This window comes from Diabrotica undecimpunctata, chromosome 3 (genome assembly GCF_040954645.1).
Source record: "Diabrotica undecimpunctata isolate CICGRU chromosome 3, icDiaUnde3, whole genome shotgun sequence".
In the NCBI taxonomy this organism is placed as follows: Eukaryota; Metazoa; Arthropoda; class Insecta; order Coleoptera; family Chrysomelidae; genus Diabrotica; species Diabrotica undecimpunctata.
Window position 1 is genome coordinate 3,616,657 of NC_092805.1, and position 11,241 is coordinate 3,627,897.

Here is an 11,241-nt window from a genome sequence, read left to right on the forward strand (position 1 = left end):
TGAACCCGAGTGAACAGATCATTGTTCCACATAGAAGTGGTCGACTCGCGTACACTTTTACTTCATTCAACCGTTGGTTTACGCAACGAATCTGGCCAAAATCGACACATAGTACGGGTAAATTTGGCGAAAAAGACGTACCGTATTCACTTTCAGATATTTCGAGTTAAATAACACTGTTTGTATTTGGGATTTTGACAAAAATTGTCGTATTAGTTTTTTATGGAATTAAGCCACAATTAATGGTTATGATTGTGATGAAAATCACATTTTTAAGTTTTTTTGTACAATTATGTAGAAATGCGTATATCCAAAGATGTTATTGATTATGTCATTTCAAAGTTGCCATGCTTGACTTGGAACTTGTGAGCCAATAACCCCTAGTGGCTACAACACATTTTGATGGTGGTGTTATTACCCTGGAAATATCAAATTCTGACAGCTTTTGTGTGTTTCATGTTTACGTTACTGTAAAATTATCATATTTGTGGTGGTGTAATGTAAATTGAGCATTTTTGTCGTTAAAAGAGACGATTATAGTTGAATAACAAATTAACTTTGTTCGGCATTTGTTTTTCCTTCGATCAAATTTTTACCGCACTATCACAATAACCACTAAGAATTGCCATTACAGCGACGTGCAAATTTTTCATCGCGGATTTGGGCTACTTCGGTACCGATTTCTTAGAAAGCACTGTGTGGTAATCGGTCGCGAATTTTGAAACTTTTCACCCTAGTTTTGGCAGTGTCAAAGACCCCGAATTCAGAATTTTCACTTTCGTTTTTGATAAATAGTGATTGCTTAATAAGTCAGGTCTTTTTGTAGATTTTAAGGACAAATAAAATTAGTAGAACGAGAATTTAGGACTTTCTCTCGAACTGCTCGAAAAAGGTTTTTTATAGTCTTTAAACGAAGGAATTGACTACAAAACTGTCACAAAGGTGTTTTCTACAGAAAAATTACACTGTTTTATTATTTCGTTTTTAGTCTTAGTAGCATCTGGATTGATTTAAACTTAGCTTGCCTGGTTTCTTTGATAGCGGGACTCAAATCTATTGTCTTTATCAAAAATTGTTCTCCTTCAAAAATGAATACCATTTTTTATTTACTCGCACGCAAAGGGCAATAGAGAAGTTAATGGGCCAGATATGGTAAAACTCAGAAGTCAAACACACTGAGTTTGGTAGACAGAACACCAAAAATATGGTAGAAAAGGTATAGCTCAGCGCGGTTATTGTCTACACGAAGCTTTGCTAGCAGACCAAAACAAATAATGATAGAGATAGAGACATGGTGTCATTATACTCCCTATAGATCAATATACCCCAAGAAGTACCAAGTAGTTAATTAAATAAAACCCAAGTTAAATCTTGTGAAATCGTTTCTGAACGCTTTTTGCCTCTCTATTATATTCAATGTTAACGAGGCTGATAACCTCTTCCCCCGCACATCTAACAACGACTTTTACCACGATTTTTAGACTTAACATTAGGTGAAAGTAATCGTTGTAAGTTCAATGAAAGCTTAACAGTTGCATGTCTTGTTTTCTAACTTCCTAACGGGTGAAAGTTGTATGTCGTAACAGAACTGAAATCACTTTGTTTTTTTCTTCTCTCCATCCATCGGTTAGAATGCTTTTTTTCTCGTAGCTAATCTCTGTCGAGGCATTGAACTTTTGTCATACTTTCTAAGTTAATAAAATTCGTCTTTCACCCGAGGTGGTTGTTGCTTCATGTTAGATAGGAGTGGAGGGAAATTAGCGAATTCGAACATAGTTGAGTGTCAGAATTAACGTTGAACAGAATATTTTTTACTATTATTTAACTAAAATAAATTGATAACTTAAAATTTGTTTACAATAAACAACATTTGATACAAACATATGCAAGGCAATTAACCAAAAGATAAAAATCCAACTGTTAAGAAGTTAAGGGTATATGACACACTTGAAATAATAATAAATATACAAGTAGAAGGAAATATGGCAACTAAAAAAGCTCTTACGATGTTCGATAAATCTAAATACAATTCTCCCTATGCATCATCTTCTTCCGGCAATTATCGTCGATGTTATCAAGGAATTTTGTTCTTGGTCTTCCTCTTAACGGGTGTATCGGGGAGTGTTTTTCTGAGTGCCCCATCTGCATCACATATCTATCCTACTTCAAATATCATATTTTGATATATGTAACGATTTCTTGTTGATGGTATATTCCATAAAGTTCGCATTATGTTCTTCAGAGATCATTGTCATTCACCGATCCGTAAATTTTTCTTATTACTTTTCTCTTTAAACTTCCTAATTAATATGTTTTCATTACTTTTTATTAGATTCCAAGTCTCTAAACCGTATGCAAACAGATCTATAATATTGTAGGTATTAAAATTCCGATCATTGAACGAACAATCAAAAACGAATCTGTCTTATAATGTATGACAAATGACAATTACGTGACAATTTATAACATATCTCCTTCACCAAAATTAAGCTAAAAAATAATAAACTGAGCTCAACAATTTTATTTATTTTCTTTCAAAAATTACCATATTAACGATATTCAAATCGAGCCCATAACGTGGCTTCAAGTCGGGAATCACCTCTTGAGCGCGATTCCAAACAGATGTGACTCATTGGAAGTGCATGTTGTAAAGTCCATAGCGATAGCACTAAAATACAACACCGCGCGGTGCTCTAGATAGTCGGGAGGTGCTGCTTTCTGGCGACGGAAACCTGTACTACGTCAGTAGAATCGCACGTTTCGAGGAATAAAGATCGCAGCGCCCAGCGACGTTGCCGGATCGGCGAAAATGTAGAAAAATGAGAGATTTTTAAAATGCGTTTCTAAATTTTGTAGTTTTTAAACATATTTTACCCCAATATTTACAAAAATATGTGAAGGTTTTCGATACAAGAGGAAACAACATTTTTTACAAGAGATTTAGACTTCAAAAATACCTTTTTTAATGATTTTTTATACGAGTACCATTTGATTTTTTTCCTGTGAATTTTTTGATTGTTCCATTCAACTCATTGGTAGACTTTGGAGCGTGATAATGACAGGGGATCACAGTTTTGTGATATGAAAGTATAAACATGTATGACTTTCTTTTATTATTATGATTTCCCATCCTTAGATTGCTTTTTAATGTGTATCAAATGCCAGGAAAGAATGTTTATGGGATTCGTTTGTTAAGTATAATTATATCGTCTACAACTTTTCTTCATAATGACCAAATTTATGAGAATAATATACATGACTTGTTTTTCAGTATTAATATTTTTCCTTCTTAACTTTGTTTCAATCATATTTTTTATTAGCCATATATATACCAAGAAACAAGGAATCGCTTTCTTCATCTAGATTTATTAAATTTCCAGTTTTTAGTATCTCCTTTCATTGTATGTATATCTTGTTTTAGTTTTTGTTTTCTTGTTAAATTTAATACTCTTATGACTTATCAAAAACATTCTTAAATAAATATTGACCGTAGACTTAATCAAAATATTTTTCGCGTACAATATTCCTTCTACGTTCAAAGTTAAACAATTATTTTTTGTATTATTTAAATTATTAATACGATCCTAACGTTTTTGCTTCAAAACAACTCACAGCGTGGTTAAGGTCATATTTATATTTTGAGTCGTCAACAATACAATGATCATGTTTTTGTTAAGTTTATTTTTTTTGTAGCATAATTATGCAAATCTTCGACTTGTTTATACACATTGCTAAAAATACCGAGGTTGGCTCTAAAAAACTCATCGTTTTTTATTGTTTTGGGGTGCTGCCAATCTTTAAGACTTATGCAGAAGTGGATTCGAGTTTTTGTTTAATTTAAAAAGACGGAAAAACTAAGATTTTAAGTTCATTATTTGTATATAATAGATATATTTATTTTTCAATATAAAAATAGTCAATTATCAAAGAACAAAATAGTAATAAGACCCAAATAGTAATGGCGTATATGGCATTGAATTGATCATTTAGGTGTATTAAATGGACGACCCTTAAATCGAAAACAAAAAACTACATAAAAAGACTGTTTTGAAACGGTTGTTTTAAGCCTATAGACTTCCGAGATTCCAAGAGATATCGTTGCAAGTAACAACTGTAACGTAACGTTGTAACACAATCAATTTACGTTCAGGAATATTCTTGATTCCCATCATAACTCGGTCGAGGAAGTGCTTCAACCATTTGTTCGAACCTGTGGTATAAAAAATGCTAAAATTTATGGACGAAAAGCGCTAAAAACTGGTAATATTTTCGAATGGAAAGGCCTTGCAAACTTCTTCTTCTCCTTCGGCACTACAGCCCAAAATGAGCCTTGGCCTCCTTTATTTTTTGCCTCCACCCTTGTCTGTCTGTGGCTGCTCTTCTCCATACACGGACTCCTAAAAGTGCTTGTGCGTCGCTGCTTACTGTGTCTTCCCAGCGCTTTCTTGGCTTTCCAACTGGTCTCTTTCCCTGCATTCTGGCGTTCAGTGCTCGTTTTGGTAGCCTATCCTCTCCCATTCGTATCACATGTCCGGCCCTTGCAAACGTTCAGACAAAATCTTAAGAATTGGTTCCTCTCGTACTGAGCAGGAAAAGAACAGCCTACAAAGATCAAAAATATTAATAATAAATCAAAGAAATAATGAAATTAAACGAGATTTTTTTTGAATCAATAGTATTAATATAAATAATAATATAATTAAAGAAATGCCATAAATCACAATCAAATGTTTTCGAATTTTCGACGGGGGTACCCCTGATTTCGCCTCTGTGCCGCGTCGGCCCCGGAATGCCCTCTAGGTGGGTGACGGGGGCACCGAGCGTCCTTGTCGTTCTCCTCTCCCTCCCCACCCGGCGCCCGTTTTCAAATCTAAACGCGCACCGTCGATATATTCGAACCAGCGACGCAACTCTCAAGTTCAAGGGTGATGGAGGGGAAGGCGACTAGTGGGGGGGTCGCCGTTAGAGGGGAATCGCGACCGTGGGTGCTGGCTGGAAGTATTATTCGCGCCACTATACTCGCTACCATCTCGGGAATGCCAGCTCGTGCTGTCACTCGTGCTCGCAGCCCGAATCTACGTCAATCGCGACGTGCACATGTGTTTTTTGGTGAAAGTGATCAGTTAAAGTGTACAATGGGTGAAGAATTACCCATCCTTAAGGGAATACTTAATGGTGTTGTCAACTATCATAACGCACGTAGGTGTTTTTTTGCTAAATTCAAAGTGTTTTACTCGTGATAACGGTCTTACTAATTATTGAATGTTTCAGCAGTTTAATTTTGTTTTGTACGCAAATATCATCAATGAATATATTAAAAATAATTTTAAAATTAACAAAACTATATTTTGACGACGAAAAAAAATGTAAACTTAAAAAGTGTCATATCTCATCATATTTGCGTCAATGAATACATTAAAAAAGGATTAATTTATTTAAATAATTTTAAAATTAGCAATCCAATATTTTGACAACGAAAAACAAATGTACAATAACTTTCAAATCTCATCATTTGATACTAAATTTTATGTTCTTTTTTCATTTTATCAATTAATCAAGATAAATTGAAGTAGCTGGTGTTTCTACTTTTTTCTAAATCACTTCCTAGAACTACATTATTTCAACGACATTTACTATTTGAGAGATACTTGATTGTATTTTAAAAATATTGGAATATTAGTGAACCAATTTTTTTCTATTATCGAACATAAAATGCTAAATACTTAAAACAAACTTATATTTTTTTTACTATACTATAAACGAAACATTGATACATTTAATTTTTTAAATATACAACAATATCTACTAATCTTTTATTAAAAAGCACAATATGACTGTCTCTATCTATTTTTATATGTACACGTACATATTTTTATAAATTCGTATCGGTTGCCAATGTACGAAAATATGTTTTGGTACTTTTTTGCACATCGAGATCAATTTTTTGACAATCGAATTTATCGAAATACTTTCTCGTTGACCTAGAATCTTTGTGAAAGCAGGCAAATTTCTCTCCCGCGTTTTCCAACTTTATACCATATTATCGAACAGCACAAACACTTTCTCCTGTCGCTGGTACTTTTTTAACGGATTAAAACAGATGTAGAGCAGCTGGCACGCGCTCACCCAAAGGGCACCTGGATGTTTATGCATACATATCCACCCTTACATTTAAATATTTTTGAAAGTTTGTCGACGGTATTTACTTACGGTTTTATTTCTTTTGTTACAGCTGTTAGATTTGGTCGTGTGCCGAAGAGGGAAAAGGCCAGGATTTTGGCTGCTATGCAGCAAAGTTCAAATTCGCGCTCCTTAGAAAAAGCTATCTCTGCTGAATTGGAAGATGAACAAAGATTGCTCGAAACTGTCGTCAGGGCCCATATCGACACCTGTGATTTCACCAGGGATAAAGTCGAACCTATGCTACAGCGTGCAAGGGATCATCCTTCGTATACAGTTTGTCCACCAAGTTTGGTAAGTATTTTTATTTATATATTATTTCACAAAATATAATGATCTACCGAGCACTACGGCGACGGAAATAGGGCGTTATGGTAACGTACCCTAAACAATAATGTAATTGACCAGACTTGCTGACCTTGGTACCAGAGGGACAAGCGGAAACGTTCAAGGTTATGTTTATATCCGTCTGTTTCTTCGCGTTACATTTATCAGGGATTATGGACAAGGTTAAAACGTACTTGAATATCTATAGACAACATGTTTATCTCAAACTCATCATCTACTCTAATTTGTTATCAACGAGAGCACAAAAATGTTAAAGATTCCGTTAAAAATGTGTACGTGACAGACCTTGGAATCGATCGCTATTATTCTTAACCTTCTCCTGAGTCGCTCAAAGGTCATTCTATTTTTAACTTTGGCAGATAATATGAAAATATTGTAATTGTTTTCATAGCTTTACGAATTAATACTAAATAGATTTTCTCTTTTTGTTTCAGGCATGTCCTTTGAATCCCAATCCACAACCGTTATCGGGCCAACAAGAATTGTTGCAGGACTTCTCAAAGAGATTCTCTCCAGCCATTCGTGGTGTTGTGGAGTTCGCCAAACGCATACCTGGATTCACCTTATTGGCTCAAGATGATCAAGTTACTTTGCTGAAAGCTGGAGTTTTTGAAGTGTTGTTAGTGCGTCTCGCGTGTATGTTTGACTCTCAAACAGCCAGTATGGTTTGTTTAAATGGACAAGTGCTAAAACGTGACTCTGTTCACAATAGTTCTAATGCTCGGTTCTTAATGGACAGTATGTTTGATTTCGCGGAAAGAATGAACTTTTTAAGATTATCCGACGCCGAGATTGGACTTTTCTGTTCTGTGGTCGTGATCGCCGCTGATCGTCCCGGTCTAAGAAACACCGAATTGATCGAGAAGATGCATAACAAACTGAAGGCATCTTTACAAATGGTTGTCTCCCAAAACCATCTCGGTCAACCCCATATCATGGATGAATTAATGAAGAAGATTCCTGATCTTCGTACGTTAAACACTCTTCATTCGGAGAAATTACTTGCCTTCAAAATGACAGAACAGCATCAGATCATACAGCAGCAACAGTTCCATCATCATACGTGGAATGGCCATATGGAAGAAGAAAGTAACAGCAAAAGCCCAGCAGCCTCTTCGTGGTCATCTTCATCTGATGTAACTATGGATGATGCTAAGTCTCCTCTTGGCTCTGTATCCAGCACAGAATCGATGTGCTCTTCAGAAATGACATCAATCCATGAATATCCTCATCCTAGTAGTCACCATATCAGCTCAAATATAACGAACGCACCCTTGCTAGCCGCTACCCTGGCAGGTGGCGTTTGTCCGCACAGACATCGAGCCAATTCTGGCTCAACCTCTTCTGGTGATGATGAATTAGCAGCCACATCACATTTAATCCACAACGGAATTACAATAACCCCAGTTTCAAGGCCATCACATAATCCTCACCCCAGATTCAGAAAGCTTGATTCCCCTAGCGACTCTGGCATTGAATCAGGAACTGAAAAAATCGAAAAACCCACTTCAGTCTGTTCCAGCCCTCGATCATCTGTCGATGATCATCACATAGTCGAGGACATGCCCGTTCTCAAACGTGTTTTACAAGCACCCCCCTTGTACGACACAAATTCTCTCATGGATGAGGCCTACAAACCACATAAAAAATTCAGAGCCTTGAGGAACAAAGATTCGGCAGAAGCAGAACCAGTTGTCATCATGTCCCCACAACCAGTGCAATCTCAACTACAAATGCAGCTCACAGCTGCTCCTCAATCTACGTTGTCCAGTTCACACTCGATGTTGGCCAGGTCACTTATGGAAGGTCCAAGGATGACAGCGGAGCAAATGAAAAGAACCGAAGTTATTCACAACTTCATAATGAGAGGTGGTGAATCGGCCTCTCCTATGGTAACAGCAGCCCCCACCGCATGTCCCTACAAGACATCAAATGGGTCGTTGCTACAGCCTGCGTGGGCTACCAGTGTGATAACAACTACTGCTCGCCAAAGTCAGATGCACAACAGCCACACACCACCCCCTCAGCACCAGGACTACAGCCGGCTGTATCTGCACCCGCAGCAGTCTCCACACTCGACTTCACCAGCTCCTCCACAGTCTAGATCTCCCGCCAGTCCGCACTCTTCGTTACTAACGACGATACCCAAAATGGTAGAGCTGCAGGTTGATATAGCGGACTCACAACAGCCGCTAAATTTGTCCAAAAAATCACCATCTCCTTCACCGAGGCCGATGAAGGTGGTGACTCTAGAAGTGTAAGACAGCCGTGGCGGTTTGTTTTTAAACCGCTTCGTGAGATTAGTACAAAGTGGAGTGCACATGCCCATCGCCTACTGAGAGACTTTTTGCGACAGAGGACATTAAGGTGCCACTTTTGATCGTGTTACAAAACCAAATAATTTATAATTACTGTATATTCAGCCCTACTATCTCTGTCTACATAGCCACCGGAAAAATGATCAAATTGCAAAACGAACGAAAGAGAAGGTATCGATGTTGTGAAATGTCGTTCTAGGGAAAAAATGTAAAATTTAAATAAATTTTGTAAAGTTTCTGAACATTCCGCAATTTCTATATTTGTCATCTTTCGAAGTGAAAATTCGTGGTAAATCGGATACTTTTTCCTGTCGCTGTTTATATATCTGTATGTTGATGTGTGCCCCTCATGTTATGTTGTAGTAGTAGTAGGGAAAAGCCCATTGGTGACGTCCCGGATTCTCATGTAAAGTTACTTCCGCCATGGTCGAAAGAGGGGCGCGACCTTTTGTACATAGCGGACCAACAAACCACACTAGCGCCCCCTTTCCGACTCTCTGTCTCTAGTTAAGGTTTCAAACAATCACTAATTTAAAACATAGTTCCATGTAAATGACATAAAGATCGATGAAACTGGCATCAGCACCCGAATCAATCCTATTATAGATTTAATTATATTATTGTTTAATATATGTGATACATTGATTTGTAGGTTTATGAGGGGTGTTTCGGAAACCTGTTGTGTTGCTTCGGTGTTTACGAACTGTGTTCATCACTTTTTAGCTTTGTTTTTAATTATCAGGGGTACATGTGGATTTTTTAGTATTTTCTCTGTGGATTTTTCTACTCTATTTAATGAGAACTGTACAAAATTTTAATCGAAAATGTATTTTTTAATTTCCACTTCGGATTTCATTAAAATAAACGTCTTTTTAGTTTAAATTGTGATTAATTCTTATTAAATTTAGTACTTACAACGTACAAGTACCACAATAACATAATTTTAGAACCAAACTTTTGAAATTTTGAATTTTTTTTTTAATTAATTTATGTTTGACCAACAATTTCGTGAACACATTTGGCAACACAGCAGTTTGTCTCCGTTTTACTCTATATTTATGAATATAAGTTTGTGTTTTGCGTATCTCAGTTTGTAAAGAGACTCATAATCATTATCATGGAATCATCTCCTCATCATCCGCCTGTTTGTATCACCATTGTTTCATACCATTTTAAGATTAGTATATAAGGCGTTCAAGGGAGAATCGTGAGACTGAGGGGGGTATGCGATGCATCCCATCGTACTAAGGCCCGATCATTTTTTTTTTAAATATGGCGGTCCAACTCACCTGTGTTGCGCCTCCCATGTTTGTCTCCCTACACGCCGATAGGACGTGCAATTCTGTTCCCCAACCGATTTTTAGCCTATTTCTGGATAGTATTTAGACAATTATTGGAGTCATACGATAAATTATTAATCTAAAAACATGTTTGGAAGAAAGATCTCCTATAGATAAAAAAATGTTATTTTTTTTTGTTTTTATTTAAAAATATATCTATAAAAACACTTCCCACCTTTTGAACTTGTGTCATTGCATGTCTAATTAATGTATAATACAGGGTGAGTTACTTGTTGTATTGATCTCTACTAATTTTTAATTTTAGACAACCCTGTATTACAATTTTGAAATTAATTGTTTTGATTAAACAAAAAATTGCTGTGAATTATAATTATTCTTATAAATAAACGAATGTAAAGCAGTTTGAAAAAGTGGGAAGTAAAATTAGAATATTTAGGTACAAATAGCAAATTATATCTATTTATATATATTCCTAATTTATTTTTGGACAACTATTGATGGAAATTTCCTTCCAAATCTTCCCACAAACTATCATGGCTCCATTAACTGTTATTTATTTGTATTTATTTTTATTTCTATTGTTAATATTGTTTTCGGCGATTGTTTGTGTTGGACTCGGACTGGAGATATGCCCACAGTGGAAATTGCTGGGTGGGTCGACGGTCCGTGTCGTAAACAATTGTATTTTTGTAAATTGGGAGCTTGTTGAGGCCGACAGAATAAACATGTCTTGGTGATATTACATCTGTGTTTTGTTTTCTATACCTTTATCCCATAAAAGCATAAAAATCTTAAAAAAAAAGAAATTATAAAAGAAAAAAAAATTACTCAAATCTTTAAAAAATAGCACTACTCTGTGCTGAAGTATATATAGTATGAAGCTAATAAGTTAGTAGAGGCACAAATACCTGCATGGATTAACCCAAGAAATAAAAATAAAAAATTCTTGTGTTTGTCGATGTAGTTATAGCATGTCTCTGGTATGTGTGCCCACCCATATTGATAAAAAAGACGTAGTCAATAACAAAATTACACGTTTTTTAAACTATTAGACAGCAAATAAGTTATTAAAGGTACACATACGAGCGATGTGC

The 11,241-nt window shown here is 35.9% G+C and overlaps 1 protein-coding gene across 8 annotated transcripts in view; it reads left to right on the plus strand.

Annotated features, from left to right (window-relative positions):
• Eip75B (Ecdysone-induced protein 75B) overlaps window positions 1–10,889 on the plus strand; it is a 395,498-nt gene extending 384,609 nt beyond the window's left edge. For 7 of the 8 annotated variants that reach the window (XM_072525091.1, XM_072525098.1, XM_072525093.1 and 4 more), the window contains 2 exons: window positions 6,233–6,474; window positions 6,963–10,889. In XM_072525091.1, the coding sequence (XP_072381192.1) occupies window positions 6,233–6,474; window positions 6,963–8,789 (2,069 nt within the window). In that variant the 3' untranslated portion in view covers window positions 8,790–10,889. Of the gene's footprint in view, window positions 1–4,988; window positions 5,200–6,232; window positions 6,475–6,962 lie in introns of those variants that run through there. The other variant, XM_072525096.1, reaches the window with a different exon arrangement.
• Window positions 10,890–11,241: the final 352 nt, after the last annotated feature.